Source organism: Hemiscyllium ocellatum, chromosome 43 (genome assembly GCF_020745735.1).
Source record: "Hemiscyllium ocellatum isolate sHemOce1 chromosome 43, sHemOce1.pat.X.cur, whole genome shotgun sequence".
NCBI lineage: Eukaryota > Metazoa > Chordata > Chondrichthyes > Orectolobiformes > Hemiscylliidae > Hemiscyllium > Hemiscyllium ocellatum.
Window position 1 is genome coordinate 14,878,750 of NC_083443.1, and position 18,080 is coordinate 14,896,829.

The 18,080-nt window shown below is 45.3% G+C and overlaps 1 protein-coding gene across 1 annotated transcript in view; it reads left to right on the top strand.

Moving 5' to 3' along the window:
- The window catches only part of LOC132835098 (glutamine--fructose-6-phosphate aminotransferase [isomerizing] 1-like), an 85,049-nt gene that overhangs the window by 56,032 nt on the left and 10,937 nt on the right, over positions 1 to 18,080 (top strand). Inside the window, exons 15-17 of the mRNA XM_060854407.1 lie at positions 10,285 to 10,399; positions 16,798 to 16,925; positions 17,437 to 17,604. Coding sequence (XP_060710390.1) covers positions 10,285 to 10,399; positions 16,798 to 16,925; positions 17,437 to 17,604 — 411 coding nt within the window. The remainder of the gene's footprint in view (positions 1 to 10,284; positions 10,400 to 16,797; positions 16,926 to 17,436; positions 17,605 to 18,080) is intronic.

The following is an 18,080-nucleotide window of genomic DNA, read 5'->3' on the forward strand; positions in this document are numbered from 1 at the left end:
ACACTTCCCTGGACACTACGGGCAGTTTAGCATAGCCAGTTCACCTAACCTGCATATCTTTCGACTGTGGGAGGAAACCGGACCACCCAGAGCAAACCCATGCAGACACTGGGAGAATGCGCAAACTCCACGCAGACACTCACCTGAGGATGGAATCAAACCAGAGTCCCTGGCACTTTGAGGCAGCAGTGCTAACATGCCGCCAAATATCCCAGACTATCTACTGTCCCATCCTAGGGACTACCTTCTCTCGAGCTCACAGTAGAATTGTCTCACATGTCCTCTCTAATAGAATAGATTCCTCATAAAACCCTTGCCCACTTTTCTTGTAGTTAATGCAACATCACTGTAGTCACTAATCTTGGTTCTGTTGATCTTTGTGAAAGATAAGACACATCACTACTCCCTTAAGTGCTAACCACTGAGCCATTGGACTCTGGTTCTTCTATTGCTTATGTTCAATCTGTTGTCTATCGGCTGCTTTCATTACCGACTCTATTTAATGGAGTCATTACGCCCACAAACTCTGCAAAAAAGCGTTATCTGTTTGAGCCCTCCAGTCAAATAACTCTTTTACCCTCTCTACTTATCTCTATGTTACACTCGATGGGCCGAAGGGCCTTTTTCTGTGCTGCAGACCTCTGACTCTATGGCCCCTATTCTAACTCGAGTAAATCTCTACACTCTCACCAAGAACTTGACATCATTCCAATAGTATGATGCTCAGAACTGGGCACTGTTTACAGCTGCAATCTAACCAATGATTAATTTTCTATTTACTATAACATACATGCTGTTGTGTTAAATGTCACTGTACATAAAGCCCTACTTGTTATTCTTTTTTACCAGCAGCTCTGAAGTAAATGCTTGAATTTTCGGTCAATTTGCTATTCTCAGTTCAGTGTTCAAAACCCCTGTTCTTCGTTGACTGATACCATGAACCACATTCTAAATTCTGTCTCCTCTCCAGAGCTCCCTGTTACTTAGAACTGTTGGGGTGAACTACAAAGGCAAAATGTCATCATAAAATTTCCTGTATCAATCCTCAATATATTGTAATAGAGTCATAGAGATGTACAGCATGGAAACAGACCCTTCAGTCCAACCCGTCCATGCTGACCAGATATCCCAACCCAATCTAGTCCCACCTGCCATCACCCGGCCCATATCCCTCCAAACCCATCCTATTCTTATACCCATCCAAATGCCTCTTTATTGTTGCAATTGTACCAGCCTCCACCCCATCCTTTGGCAGCTCATTCCATACACGTGATACAACTTTGTGCATGGTTGTTTTTCAGAAAGAAGGGGAGTGTTTCCTGCTGTTGTATTAGACTAAGGACATCAGTACAGGGAGATGTAATGCTTTTTCACCCCTAACTGGGTTGACTGAAAATTGCAGGAGTGCTGGAGACAACATGTAAAGTTTCCAACTGCCCTGTAATGACAATTACCCTCTGTGCTTTTCCTTAATGAAATGTGATTGTATCTGATGCCCATCCCTGGATGCCCTTGAGAAGGGAGTGCATTCCATGTTTGTTTGAAAAAATCATAGAATCCCTATAGTATGGAAACAGGTCATTCAGCCCTACAAGTCCACACCAACCCTGTGAACAGTAATCCACCCAGACCCATTCCTCTACCCTATTACTCTACATTTACCCCTAACTAATGCACCTAACCTACACATCCCTGAACACTATGGGCAACTTTAGCATGTCCAATTCACCTAACCTGCACATCTTTGGATTGTGGGAAGAATCTAGAGCACCTGGAGGAAACTCAAGCAGCCACGGGGAGAATGTGCAAACTCCACGCACACAGTTGCCCGAGTATGGAATCGAACCCGGATCCCTAGCACTTTGAGGCAGCAGTGCTAACCACTCGGCCATTGTGACTTGCAATACTGTTAGGATGGGAGTTCCAGCATTTTCACCCCATGACAGTGACGGAATTACAATCTATTCCCAAGTCAGAATGATGTGTGGCTTGGAGGGCAAGCTGGTAGTGTTTCCATATATAGAGTCATACAGCAACGGAAACAGACCCTTTGGTCCAACCAGACGGGCGGCACGGTGGTACAGTGGTCGGGCGGCACGGTGGTACAGTGGTCGGGCGGCACGGTGGTACAGTGGTTAGCACTGCTGCCTCACAGCGCCAGGGACCTGGGTTCAATTCCCACCTCAGGCGACTGACTGTGTGGAGTTTGCACGTTCTCCCCGTGTCTGCGTGGGTTTCCTCCGGGTGCTCCGGTTTCCTCCCACAGTCCAAAGATGTGCGGGTCAGGTGAATTGGCCATGCTAAATTGCCCGTAGTGTTAGGTAAGAGGTATGGGTGGGTTGTGCTTCGGCGGGTCGGTGTGGACTTGTTGGGCCGAAGGGCCTGTTTCCACACTGTAAGTAATCTAATCTAATCAGTCCATGCCAACCACAATCCCAACCTAAACTAGTCCCACCTGCCTGCTCCAGGCCCATATCCCTCCAAACCTTTCCTATTCATAGACTAATCCAAATGTCTTTTAAACATTGCAATAGCACTCGCATCCACCACTTCCTCAGGAAGGTCATTCCACTTGGGAACCACCCTCTGTGTAAAAACATTTGCCCCTCATGTCTTTAATTTTAGTTTCTCTCCTCATACCTTACAAATATACACCTCCCCCAGTCTTCAAATCTCCCATCCTTGAGAAAAGACACCTACTATCAACCCTATCTATACCCCTCAAGATTTTATAAACTTCTATAAGGTGACCTCTCAACCTCTCCAGTAAAAAAAGGTCGCAGCATATCCAGCCCTTTTTGATAACTCCAGCCTCCTATTCCCAGCAGCATCCTGATAAATCTCTTCTGAACCCTCTCCAGTTTATTCATAATCATCCTTATAGCTGGATGACCAGGACTGGACACTGTACTCCTGAAGAGGCCTCACCAAGGTCCTGTACATCTGCTACCTTTGTCATTCTAGATGTGATAGAGATCAAAGGCTTGGAAGTGACTCTTTAAGGAAGCTTGCTGTGATGTTGCAGTCTAAGTTACCCACGTCACACTGTATGTCAGTGATGGAGAGAGTGAATATATAAGGTGATAGAGCATCGTTGAAGCACCATTCACCCAGGCAAGTGGGGAGTATTCCATCACACTCCTGGCTTGTGCCTTGTAGATGGTGGGCAGGCTTTTGGAGGGGGGAGGGTAGGAGGGAAGTTATTCACTGCAGGATTCCTAGACTTTGATCTGCTTTTATTGCCACAGTATTTGTATGGCTAGTCCAGTTCAGCTTCTGGCCATGGTAACCCGAAGGATGGTAATAGTGTTGGTTATCAGCAGGTCTCTGAGGTCTGTACGCAACAGTGTCTTCCAAACCCAACATCAGTGTGCCAACACCTGTGGTGCTAGAAAAGCACAGCCACTCGGGCAGCATCCGAGGAGCAGGAGAGTCAACGTTTTGAGCATAAGCCCTTCATCAGGAACATGCTTATGCCCGAATTGTCGACTCTCCTGCTTCCTCGGATGCTGCCTGACCGGCTGTGCTTTTCCAGCACCACTTTTTGACTCTGATCTCCAGCATCTGCAGTCCTCACGTTCTCCCCCCTGACAACACGCCAAGCCAAGTAACATAATGCATGCTTGTGATGGAGTGGAGGCCTTTTATGTTTTGCCCAACAGTCAGTCTCTGACCACTGACTGAGAGGACTAATGGAAGGCTGTATTTAGAGGCTGCTGTGCACCACTAACTTGTTACACTCGGGTACTTGGTGGAGGCAGCCTGTAAGGATTGGAGATTCTTTGCATTGGCAGCAAAGATCTGAATCTTAGGCATTTGAGCTGAGTTGACATGTAAGACCATAAGATGTAGGAGCTCATCACATCTGCTCCACTATTCGATCATGGCAGAAATGTTTCACAACCACATATTCCTGTCTTCTCCACATAACCTTTACTAATCAAGAACATATTTTATCTCTGTCTTAAGTACACGCAATGACTTGGCCTCCAAAGCCCTCTGCTCCAACCACCCTCTTGCTGAAGAAATTCCTGTTCCTCTCCATTCTAAGGTGTCATCTCTTCACTCTGAGGCAATGCTCACGGGTCCTAGTTGCTCCAACCAGTGGAAACATTGTGTTCATGTCCACTCTATCCAGCCCCCATTCTGTAAGGCTCAATCAGATACTGCACCCCCCCATCCTTTTGACTCCATCAGGCACCAGAGGTACTAGTTTAATGGAGCTTTGCAAAGTTGTCCTAGGGCGTATGTCATTCTGAGTATGTGCAATTCTGAAATGCTGCAAAATGTTATCCTGAGCAACAGTGACCCTCTGTGAGGAAATTTGTGCTGACCCCAAATTCTTTGTAATAACATTAAATGAAAAACCTTTTGGATGGATTCTTTCCCTATTGGAGTCTTTCCCTATTCATCATCATGACCAGCATTTTGTGCCCATCCCAAATTGACCTTGAATTGAGAGGCATGGTCAGCCACTATTCAATTGAGTGATTTATCGTCACTTAACAAATAAATACAGTGAAAAGTGTAATATATCACCATGTTCTCGAGCCATTTTTACTTACAGAAGATATTAAGATATAAGATTGAAATACAAGTATAAACCGCGTTCATTTCAGAGGGAGGATGAAATTCAGCCATGTTATTGTCAGTCTGGAATCACATGTAGGCCATACAAGGTCCTATACAAGGGCATATGTCCTTCCTGGAAGTTATACAACAAATCATACAATCCCTACAGTGCAGGTTGGGCCAAATGGCCTCTTCTAGTCTGCACCAGCTCTCCGAAGAGTATCCCATCTCAAGAGGTCTGGTCGCTTACCCTACTTCCATAGCCCTGCATTTCCTATGGCCAATCTACCGAGTTTGAATACCCCTGGACACTATGGGGCAACTTAGCATGGTCAACCCACCTAACATGCACGTCTTTGGATCAAATATTGGTACTTGTCAAGGCCCCATTGCTGCAACTAGTTTTATTTTCTGGATTTGATTTGAATTTGACTCCTTGTCGAAGAGAATTAGTCTGGGCCTTTGGATTGCTAATGTCGTGACATTGTCTGCATGCGACCATCTCTCTGTAAAGCTTTCCTTAGAACCATACCTTTCACGTCACGGGTATCATTCTGGTGACTGTATGGTAAGTGCTCTGTCTGATTTAATGCCTTTTTTTTTAATAACAAGTACATTATAAACATAAACTGGAATGTAAGGTTGCCTATTTTCATTGAATTTCGATTATAGCTTTGCTCTGTGGTTGCCCAACAACCGTGGGCTAATCACTTCCCATCAGAAACTCCAGTTTTGGATTTAAGATACAACCCTCCCTGAGAAATGATTTGTGTCAAGACAAGAAATTAATGTGTTTCTGGCCTGAATGTGTTTCGGAGAATCAAGCATAACCAAACCATTTGAAGAATGTTTGCAATCTTTATTACTTACTGCTTTCTAGTCCTGCCCTTTACTTCCTGCTCCCCCTTGCATTTCTTGGGAACTTCTGTCTGATTTCTCACTTCAGCTCAGCTCAGCTGAAGACAGTTGTTGACTGAAGTCTTGTGTCTGAGCTGTCTGTCCAGTGGGCGCTTTCAGACTTGAATCCAGTAGTCAGCAACAGAAAGGGTCCCCACCAGTGTTCTGCTCAGACCTCAAACAAACTGCCTGTCAGGACAATTAATTTGTGCAATATGTTTAGGTCATGTGGCTGCAAGCTGTTTGTGTAAATCCCAGTGACTGGGCACTCTGTTTGTGTAAATCCCGGTGACGGGGGACACTGTGTAAATCCCGGTAACGGGGGCACGCCGTTTGTGTAAATCCCGGTAACGGGGGCACGCGGTCTGTGTAAATCCCGGTTATGGGCCATGCTGTTTGTGTAAATTCCAGTGACGGGGGACACTGTGTAAATCCCGATAACGGAGGCATGCTGTTTGTGTAAATCCCGGTTATGGGCCATGCTGTTTGTGTAAATCCGAGTGAAGGGGGGCGCTGTTTGTGGTAAATCCCTGTGACTGGGCACACTGTGTAAATTCCAGTGACTGGGCACACTTTGTGTAAATCCCGGTGATGGGGCACGTTGTTTGTGTAAATCCCGGTGATGGGGCACGCTATTTGTGTAAATCCCGGTGACGCGGCACGTTGTTTGTGTAAATCCCAGTGACGCGGCACGTTGTTTGTGTAAATCCCGGTGACTGGGGCACGTTGTTTGTGTAAATCCCGGTGACTGGGGCACGTTGTTTGTGTAAATCCCGGTGACTGGGGCACGTTGTTTGTGTAAATCCCAGTGACGTGGCACGTTGTTTGTGTAAATCCCGGTGACGGGGCACGTTGTTTGTGTAAATCCCAGTGACTGGGCACGTTGTTTGTGTAAATCCCGGTGACGGGGCACGCTGTTTGTGTAAATCCCTGTGACCTTTGTATTTAAAATGACAGAGGCAGGAAAATGAATCTAAGCCAGTGTCTAATTCAGAAACCCGTGTGCAGTGAGGTAATTACCTTCTCACGTAATCTACACGATTCAGAGTCCAAAATAACGTTTGCAGTAACTATAGTGTTTGATGATAACCCTTGGTTACACTACGTTCTCTGCAAATCCAGAATCAACTCTCCATCTCCTCCTTGGTTGCCTAACATGCTACAGGAGTTAACACTGGGAGTGCACACAGTCATTGCATGTTCTGATCTGGCAGAGCCTCAGAGAGACACTTGTGTTGCCGTGTGCAGTGTGGAGTATGTCACCATGGCAACAGACGAGTAGCAGGCTGGCCTGAGGTAGTGGGACTTCAGAATATGGAGGCTGGAACTAATTAATCGCGTGTGAAAGTAGCAGAGAATGTCAGAGAGAAATTCCCCTCCTGAAATCTGAACTGGGGTGGAAGCGAAAAGCTCCTGATTTTAAAGAAAAGCATTTTTTTGAGATGCTTGAACTTTTCGCTGTCCAAGCAATGTTGGTAAACTAGCCAAGCTGTTTGATACATAAGCACCGTTCTTGCAGTGTGACTTTGGATGATGGTGGCTGAGGGAGGAATCATAGAATTCCTACAGTGTGGAAGCACGCCATTCAGCCCATCGAGTCCACACCAACCCTCCGAAGGGCATCCCACTCAGACCCAGCCTCCAACCCAATCCCTGTAACTCTGCATCTCCCATGGCTAACGCACCCAGCCTGCACGTCCCTGGACATAATGGGGCAGCTGAGCAGGGCCAATCCACCTAAGCTGCGTGTGGACTGTGGGAGGAAACCCACGTGGACTGTAGGGTAATGTGCAAACTCCACACAGACAGTGGATGGGATTGAGAGGCAGCAGTGCTTACCACTGAGCCATTCTGCCACCCATCAGCTAGAATTCCACCGTCCTACCTGACCAAACAACAGGCATTTCATTATTCCATTACAAAAAAGTCAGCACCTTGGGCAATGCAGCATTCCCTCCGTGCTGCCGTACCGTCCACATTGATTGATGTGCTCCAGTCTGGTAGTTTGAACCCATCATCTCCTGGTTTCAAAGAGACAGAGCAGTAAGCTAGGTTTCTATTCGGCCAGTTTCTGGTCAATTACATCAATGTGGTTGCTGCATTCATTCTGGCGTCATACCCTGGTGTAAATTCTCAGTCTTGAATTAAGAAAATTTGGCTTTTTTTTTAAAACTTTGTTTGAGATCAGTTTTGCCAGTAATTGGGAGGGAAGTGAAGGGTTGCTTAAAAATAACTTCAGTCGATGTGAACTTGGTGTTGTGAGGAGTTTCTGACTGCACAGAAGATTACACAATAAAGACCGTATTCAGCAAGATTTGGCTTCCTGTAATTAATGTGAACCAGAGGCTGATTGGTGATTCAATCCCTGGGAGGGTTCTGACCGCTCTGAGCACATCTGCTTGCAGTTAAGTTTCTGTTTATGGTAGCCTCCAGTATATTTACAGCTTTGTATCTCTCTTTATTGTGACCTGTAGTAGCCCTTCACAACACTTAGTCCCAGTTCTCGGGCTAATGGTTTCCTTTTCTCGTGCAGAGCACCGTTAGTAAGTAACACCAGCAGAAAGCTGACCCAGAGCTTGCAAAGGGAACCCACTACAGTATGGTCTTGCAACCCTTCCCCAGTTGCTCACTTCCACCTTTCTGTCTCAGCATCACTCGATGAGCAGAGGCATCCGGGTGATGACATTTTTCGGAAAATATGCACTGTTCCAAGAATATGAAGGTCGTAATGTAAAACACGTGTTTTCCTAACCATGAGGATGATTCTTCCAGCTTTGACTAATTGCAACCACTGCCCAGCTACACTGTGTGCACCGCCTACCCTGGTAGTGCCACCAAGGGGATCTGGGTTGATTGGTATTCAGAGTGTAGATTTCTAACTAAAACAAGTGGAGAATGCCAGCCTAGGGTTCTCTCAAGTTTATTGATCACATTTCAAAGGCTATGCTTCCTGAATGCTATTGTGGTTCAGGAGCTTGCCAAATAAACCAATAGGATCATAAGAATGGGAGTAGGCCATTCAGCCCCTTGAACCTGTTTGTCACCTCTGGACTAATTCCGTATATCTACCTCTGGCCCATATCCCTTAATAATGTTGCTTAACAAAAATGTATCTACTTCAGATTTAACATTAATAATTGATCCACTGCCGAGGTGGCACGGTGGCTCAGTGGTTAGCACTGCTGCCTCACAGCGCCAAGGACCCGGGTTCAATTCCCGCCTCGGGCAACTCTCTGTGTAGAGTTTGAACATTCTCCCCGTGTCTGCATGGGTTTCCTCTGGGTGCTCCGGTTTCCTCCCATGTTCCAAAAGATGTGCATGTTCGGTGAATTGGCCATACTAGGTTGCCCGCATTGTTAGGTGCATTAGTAAGGGGTGAATGTAGGGGGATGGGTCTGGGTGGGTTGCTCTTTGGAGGGTCGGTGTAGACTTATTGGGCTGAAGGGCCTGTTTACACACTGTAGGGAATCTTAAAAAAAAATTTTGTGGAAGAGAGTTCCAAACATCTACCGCCCGTTGTGTGTGGAAGTGCTCCCACTCTGTCAGTGCGTTATGACAGAGACCCTTCAGTCCAACTTGTCCATGCCGAGCTAGTTTCCCAAACTAAACTGCATTTGGCCCATATCCCTCGAACCTTTCCTCGAAGCTACGCAAGTTCTTTTAAATGTAAATGTAGCTGCATCTACCACTTCCTCTAGCAGTTCACCCCCCACACAAACTACCATCTCTGTGGAAAAAGTGACCCCTGCCCATGTCTTCCCCAAATCTTTCTCCTCTCACCTTAAAAATACCCCTCCGTTTCAAACTGCCCCACCCTAGAGAATTTCATTCGTTCATCGGCGGTCCCTCACAGACAGGGATGATTCTCTCTCCCAGAGGGAGTCCCTACGTGGCTGTACAGACCAGTGCAGCTACCACAGGCTCTGATACACCTGGTGGTGGGCACGGGAAGGGGTGGGTGGGGCATTGGTGCGGCGGTGCATTTCTTTCGCTGTTTGCATCCGGCTTTTTCCCACGCCTTCCTGGATTCTCCTCCTCCCATTTTGGACGGCCTTGGGCCGGTAATTCCCAGGTGTCTGTGGGAATGCCGCGCCTCACCCACTCAGACTTTGAGGATGTCCCATGATGCTCCACCCTAGGGAAAAGAACCTGCTACTCACTCTATCCATGCCCCTCACGATTCCAAACCCTCCAGTCCCAGCAAATCTTCCCTGAACCTTTTGGAATACAAAAAAATGCAAAAATTGTGCCCATTGATCTCCCCTCCAGCAAGGTACATAGAATTCCTATGGTGTTTCAGCCCATCGACTCTATACTAACCCTCCAATGAGCATTTCACCCAAACCCTACCCCCTCTCTATATTTCCAATAGCTAATCCACCTTGCCCACACATCCCTGGGCACTTTGGGCAATTTAGCCCAGCCAATCCATCTAACCTGCACATCTTTGGACTGTGGGAGGAAACAACAGCACCTGGAGGGAACCCATGAGTACACAGGGAGAATGTGCAAACTCCATGTAGGCATTCGCCCGAGGCTGGATTCGAACCCAGGTCCCTGATGCTGTGAGGCAGCAGTGCTAACCACTGAGCCACCATGCCTTGGGCTTTAACTGTAGTCTTTTTTGAGAGGGAAAAAAAGGCATAAATTTTCAATGTTTGTGACAAATGCCTTAACCAGATGGGGTATTTTATCGTTCTCAAGAACGTAATATTTTTTTAACTGCTGCGAACTGAAACCAGGTTAGAAAGTGCTATTCCTGATAAATTATGAAAGTAAACGAGTGACTTTATTGCCACATTCTATTCTCTCCAGGTTTACACAAGCCAGTTTGTGGCGCTCGTGATGTTTGCCCTCATGATGTCCGAGGATCGGATTTCCATGCAGCAGCGACGCAAGGAGATTATTCAGGGCCTACAGAATCTTCCAGGTAACCAACACCTGCCAGAACACCCAGCGTTCTCTAATCCTGCTTGTGTTTCTTGGGTAGGGGTTAAACTTGCTGCAATTCCATATTTTGCAGCAATGTTAGAAAGGAATTCAGCTATAGCCCTGCATTTGTCAAAAAACCATTAACTAGCTTTGACGTTTCTGGAGGAATCTTTCCTCTGAAAGTGTACATTTTTTGGTTACTGTTGCAATGTAGAGTCACACATAAAGCACGGATGCAGACCCTTTAGCCCAACTGGTCCATGTTGAACATAGTCCCAAACTAAGTTAGTCCCACCTACCCATTCCTGGCCCATATCCCTCCAAACCTTTCCTATTTATGTAGTTATCCAAATGTCTTTTAAATGTTGTCATTGTTCCTGCATCCTCCACTTGCTCGAGAAGTTTATTCCACACTCAAACCACTACCTGTATAAAAAAATTTGCCCCTCGTGTCTTTTTTAAACCTGTCTCCTCACACCTTAAAAATATGTGCCCCCTAGTTTTGAAATCCCTCATCCTAGGGAAAAGACAACAACTAATAACTCTATCTATCCCCCTCATGATTTTATAAACCTCTATATAAGGTCACCTCTCAACCTCTTACACTCCAGTGAAAAAAAGTCACAGCCTTTCTTTATAAGTGCCAACTATGGAAGGTTTAAATGTCCTGATAAATCTCTTCTGAACCCTCTCCTGCTTAATCATGTCCTTCCTATAACAATTTTAGTCAGGTATATTTGCAGATATTTGGCTGCATGTTTTCTCTGCAGTTTACAGTTGAGGCCATTATTCTAGGCATCCATCATTTTTCCTCCTTTTAAAATTCTTATTAAAGCCATCTAAATCCTCACCATCCCCCTTCCTGTGTTGGTATCCTCCTACAACCCTACTACAACATGGAGAAAAAAACAGCTGCAAATAGAATCAAAAGAAGGAGGGGGGGGGTAATGATGAAAAGGCAAAATTAATGGCTGTCCGCGTAAATGTTCGAAAATAAAATAAATGAATGAACAGCATGAATAAAGCTATGATATCATCGCCGTTATGGAGATATGGCTACAAAGAGATCAAAGTTGACACAGGGCTCATGCCTGAAACGTCGACTCTCCTGCTCCTTGGATGCTGCCTGACCTGCTGCGTTTTTCCAGCAACACATTTTCAGCTCTGATCTTCAGCATCTGCACTCCTCACTTGCTCCTACATCAATAAGGCAGCACGTGTGGGTGACTTTGATTTTCCCAATCTATATGAAGATCAAATTGGCAAAGGTAGCGATGGGGAAGAATTCATTGAGTGTCTCTGGGACCATTTCCTGAATCCAAATAGGGTCAGCTGTTTTGGCTGTGGTGTTATGTAATGTGACCAATTTAATCAACTATCACCGAGTAAGAGATCCTCCTCGGGACCTGTGACCATGAATTTAGCAATTCAGTTTGAGAGTGAGAAACATGGGTTGGAAACAAAAGTGCAAAATTTAAGTCAACACCGATAAAGGCTGAGTGAATGAGAAACAAACAGTTGAACAATGCCAGAAGTTTTAAATAGTTTATGGAATGAGCTGCCAGAGGAAGTGGTAGAGGCGGGTACAATTAACCTTTTAAAAGGCGTTCAGATGGGTACATGAATAGGAAAGGTTTCGAGGGTCTGAGCCAAATGAGGGCAAATGGGCTTGGGTCAGATTGGAATGTCTGGTCAGCGGGGACGAGTTGGACACCAAAGTGTCTGTTTCCATGCCGTATGACTCTAAGACTCTGATTATTCTGTATTCCAACCTTTCTGTTGCTCTATCGATTATACCGGCCCTGCTCTTTGGAAAAGCCACCTCTACCTCTACCAGTCCCACCCCACAGTCTCTGCCTCTGTCACTTCCTCTTATAGTTCTGTTTAAACCTACAACTTTGACCAAGGTTCTTGTCATCCCTCTTAATAGTTGCTTTGATTTGATGTTATTGTTTATTTGATTTCATTCGAATGAAGCACCTTTGGAATGTACAATAAAGCTAGGAGTAGGCTTTCTGCCCCTCGATCTTTCTCCCCTCTGTAAGGTCGTGGCTGACCTGATTTCAACCTAAACTTCCCCTACTCCTGATACCGATTAGGCTCCTTACTTAACAACAATCTCTCCACTCTGCCTTAAAAATAGTCAAGCCTTTGTCTTCCACCATTGTTTCCAGGAAGAGTGGTTGAAAGACTCAACTCTTGAGAGGGGGTAAAAAAGTTCAACCCACCTGTTTTAAATGGTGACCACTGGCAGTGACCCTTATGTCTTAATATCTGGCAGAAACAAATTACTCCAGATGCTGGAATCCCTACTGAAAACAAAAAAATGTTGGAAATCACAGCGGGTCAGGCAACATCCATGGAGAGAGAGCGAACTAACATTTTGAGCAGACTCGAATCATTACTCCCTCCACAGATGCTGCCTGACATGCTATGATTTCTAGCATTTATTTTTGTTTTCAAATCTCAATATCCAACCTGTCAATCCCCCTGAGGATCTTGTGCACATCAGTCAAGTCATTCATTAATTTTCTAAACTGCAGCAGATGCAAGCCAGTCTCACCCAATTTTCCCTGATAAGCCGACCTTCCCAATCCAGGTATTTATTTGGCAAACCTTCCCTGAGCTTCTTCTAATGTAGCGATATCCTCCCTTAAAAATGGGTGCACAGCACTGCAGTTGTGGTCTCAACCATGTCCTGTTCAACTGAACGGTAACCTTCCCACATTTGTAGTCAATTGCTCTTGCATTAAAGATAACCTTCTATGGCAATTCCTAATTACTTGCTATACCTGCACGCTAACCTTTGGAGCCTAGGGTAGGGCACTATTATCCCTCTGCAATCTCTGTTTCGATAATATGCTTTTTTTTATTCTTCCAAGTAGACATTTTCACATGTTCCCACATATTCCAACTCATTGCCCAGTCACTTACTTTGTTTGTATCTCGCCTGCGTTGTCCTTGTGCCCTCTTCATTACTTACATTTGTATCAGCAAACCTTGCACCCGTATCTTCCATCCCTTTGTCTAACCCTTACCGTATATACCCGTATATAGGTTGAGTTTGGAAGACCATTTTTAAGGCTGAAATTAGGGGATTGACTTATACACGAGGTATTGTTTTTGAGAGGATGAAATTTATGTTTGGAATGAGTAAAAAAAAATGGACAAACAAGAGCCAGAACACACTATAAAATAATAAACAACAAAAGGGAAAAGAATTATGGCCATTTATCTACAAAATAACTGTCTCCATTTTGCCTGCTGCAGTGCAACAGTGCGGTCATACTGGATTCAGTTACCAGTACCATAAAGTGCATGTAGGTCTACACATATGTGCAAAAGTTATAAGGCATATTTGTAAGTGGTCAGGCTGTGTACCGGGGTATTTGAACAACACACGATTCATGAAATAAAATCAGAGGAGCAGTTAAAACAGAAAAATATTTTGATATTATTTTATTAAACAAAGACCACATGAAGCTGTTAAAAATATATGATAAACACTTGACATCAAAACGTTAATGTTCGCAGCAAAAAGCTCTTCTCACCACATCCCTCAAATATTCAGGGATAGTTGCTTAAAACAAAAGTTACCAGTACATGTAAAAGTCTATTGGAACCTTTCAGATTCACTGTCCTCATCAGTTGCACCACTGAATAATTCATTCCAGTCGTCTGGGTCAATGATCTCATTGTATGGATCATTTTCATCTGCACTCTCAAGGGGATCATCAATTGATTTGTAATCACTTCCATCTGACCATAAGTAATCATCTTCCATCCCATCTAAAGCATTAGAAATTCCACATTTTTGAAGGCCTTCACAATAATTTCAGTTTTCATCTCCTTCCAGGACACTCTAATCCAGGGCAGAAATGGCTATCACAAGGGGGCATAATTTTAAGGTGATTGGAGGAAGGTTTTGGGGAGATGTCAGAGGTCGGGTTCTTTACACTGAGAGTGGTGGGTGTGTGGAATGCACTGCTAGCGGTGGTAGTAGAGTCAGATACATCAGAGACATTTAAGCAACTCTTAGATAGTACAATGATGAGTATGTAGGTTTGTCTGATCTTAGAGTAGGACAAAAGGTCAGTACAACATTGAGTGCTGAAGGGCCTGTACTGATTAGATTACTTACAGTGTGGAAACGGGCCCTTCGGCCCAACAAGTCCACACCGACCCTCTGAAGAGAAACCCACCCAAACTCATTCCCCTACATCTAACACTACGGGCAATTTAGCATGGCCAATTCACCTAACCTGCACATTTTTGGACTGTGGGAGGAAACCGGAGCACCCGGAGGAAACCCACGCAGACACGGGGAGAATGTGCAAACTCCACACAGACAGTTACCTGAGGCGGGAATTGAACCCAGGTCTCTGGCGCTGTGAGGCAGCAGTGCTGACCACTGTGCCAAACACTGTTTGGTGTTCTATGTCCTATATTCATGTACCTATCCAAATGTCTCTTCAATATTGTAACTGTACCCACATCCACCACTTCCACTGCCAGTTCATTTCATGCACACAATAATATAGCACCACAAAAGGTCCTTCGGCCCTCCAAGCCCACGTCGAAACATTTTGCCCTTCCGTATTAAAACTGTCTTCACTTACAGGATCCATATCCCTCTATTCCTTTCCTATTCATGTATTTGTCCAGGTGCTGCTTGAATGCTGCTATTGTGCCTGCTTCCACCACCACCTCTGGCAGTGCGTTCCAGGCACTCACCACCCTTTGTGTGAAAAACCTGTGTCTCCCGTCTCTTTTCAACTGCTCCCAGCCCCCGACACATCTGGAACCTATGTCCCCCAGTAATTGACCCCTCCACCCTGGGGAAAAAGCCTCATACTTTCCACTCTATCCATGCCATTCACAATCTTATAAACACCCCTCACCCTTATGTGTTCCAGTAAAAACAAACCCAGGCTATCCAACCTTTCTTCATAGCTCAAATCCCCTATACCAGGCAGAATCCTGGTAAACCTTTCCTGTAGCCTGTCCTAAGTATCCCCTTCCCTCTGGTAGAGTGGTGACCAGAACTGTATGCAATATTCCAAACTCACTACTTTTTGTGTGATAACACCTATCACTCTGTGTGGAAAAAATAATTGCCCCTCATTGTCGTTTTTAAAACCTTCTCCCCTCACCTTGAAACAATGCTACCTAGTTTTGAAATTCCCCACCTCGGGGAAAAGACCTTGGCTGTTCACCTTATCCATGCTCCTCATGATTTTATAAACCTCTATAAGGTCACCCCTCAGCCTCCTACTCTCCAGTGGAAAAAGTCCCAGCCTATTTTTATAACTCAAACCCTCCATTACCAGCAACATCCTGGTAAAGCACATTCTGAACCCTGTCCCATTTAATCATATCCTTCCTATAATAGGGTGACTATAACTCGGCATAGTATTCCAGAAGCAGTCTCACTAACATCCTGTACAACTTCAACATTACGATAATACACGGCTTGGAAAGGGTGGATGCTAGGAAATTATTTCCGTTGGGTGAGGAGACTAGGACCCGTGGACACAACCTTAAAATTAGAGGGGGTCAATTCAGAACAGAAATGCGGAGACATTTCTTCAGCCAGAGAGTGGTGGGCCTGTGGAATTCATTGCCGCAGAGTGCAGTGGAGGCCGGGACGCTAAATGTCTTCAAGGCAGAGATTGATAGATTCTTGATGTCTCGAGGAATTAAGGGCTACGGGGAGAATGCGGCTAAGTGGAGTTGAAATGCCCATCAGCCGTGATTGAATGGCGGAGTGGACTCGATGGGCCGAATGGCCTTACTTCCACTCCTATGTCTTATGGTCTTAACATGACTCTACATGCCCTGTGATAACCTCTAACACTTTCCCTCTGACAGAAGTTAAAGCCCTGGGTTTGTAGAGTTCATCCCTCCCATTTCCTGCTGCTCCTGGGAAATGGAAGAGAGGGTGGAACACAGAAAAACCACAATCACCAGAGAAGTGACACTGAGTGCATTGTTGGAGCTGAGTGTTAACAAGCAATGAGTCCTGATGGGCTTCATCCTAGGGTCTTAAAATAAGTGACGAGTGAGATACTTGATGCATTGGTTTAATCTTCCAAAACTCACTTTGTTTGGGAACTGTTGGATTGAGAGTTAGTAAACTCTTTGGGATTCTTTGCAACAGGATGGTATAATTGCAAGTTGTTATAATAATATTTTGCAGCATTGGATGCATATCAATACTCAGTGGTTGAAACCTTTTTTTTGGCAGATTGCAATGCCCCATACTGCTGCTGAGAGTGCACTGCTGCATCTCATGTTAAAGAGAACCCTTCCCTTTGCTTTTCAGACAGAAACATCAGCTGCTGCTTGACAGTAGTCCTGATTACTGTTTTTGTTGCCTGACTGTTGTTTTTCCAGAGCAAATAAAGGAAGTTCTCAACTCAGACGAGGAGATCCAGAGATTAGCAAGCGAGCTGTATCAGCAGAAGTCGGTGCTCATTATGGGCCGAGGTTATCATTATGCCACTTGCCTGGAGGGGGCGTTGGTGAGTAACGCTCAAGTTTCAGTCAGTGCCAATCGATTCTGCAGAGAGACCAATTCCACTGAAGGTAACACCTTTCAATAGCTCTGCTGAGTTGGTGTAATATCTATGTTAAAATCTCTGCCGTGATATTCTTAAATCAGAGGACTTGTTAGTGTAGATGTTGTCTTCAAGCCACGATAAAGATAATGCTGAAGAGCAGCAAATTTATTAAATGCCTTATTTTGTCCTCGGCTGATCACTAATAAGTATGAGTAATGCATTTCCTTTTACGTGGTACTGTGAGGCTCTCTCAGTGTCACCAGTATACACTGTGGAAATGAATGCTTGGCTCTTTTTAAACTGGTACGATTACAATGTTTAAAAGGCATCTGGATGGCTACATGAATAGAAAGGGTTGAGAGGGATATGAGCCTAATACAGGCAAATGGGACTAGGGTCAGGATGGGATGTCGGTGAGTTAGACCGAAGCTTGCGTTTCTGAGCTGTATGACTCTATGACTATGTGTTGCAGAAAATTAAGGAGATTACTTTCATGCACTCGGAGGGAATCCTGGCCGGAGAGCTGAAGCACGGGCCCTTGGCACTGGTGGACCATCGGATGCCTGTCATCATGGTGGTCATGAGAGACCCCACCTTCGTCAAGTGTCAGAATGCATTGCAGCAAGTGGTGGCCCGTCAGGTATCGTTTGGTCTTGGTGGTTTGGGGGATACAGAGGGGGGCTGGCTGTGTAATAGGGGCTCCAAGCTCTCCCAGCTAGGGAATTATTTTATTCATTCATGGGATGTGGGCTAGGCTGGGAAAGTGATTGCTGGCTCAGTGCCAGGGACCCGGGTTCAATCCCACCCTTGGGTGTCTTGTCTATGAGGAGTTTGCACATTCTCCCCGTGTCTGCATAGCTTTCCTCTGGGTGCACTGGTTTCCTCCCACAGTCCAAAGATGTGCAGCTTAGGTGGATTGGCCATGAGCAATACAGGGTTACAGGGTTGGGGTGAGTCTGGGTGGGACGCTCTTCGGAGGGTTGGTTTGGACTCGATGGGCTAAATGGTCTGCTTCCATACAGTAGGGATTCTATGATTCTATTCTATGGATATTGCCAATTCCTAGAGGGCAGTTTGAGAATCTGTGGGCTTGGAGTCACATGCAGGCCAGACTGG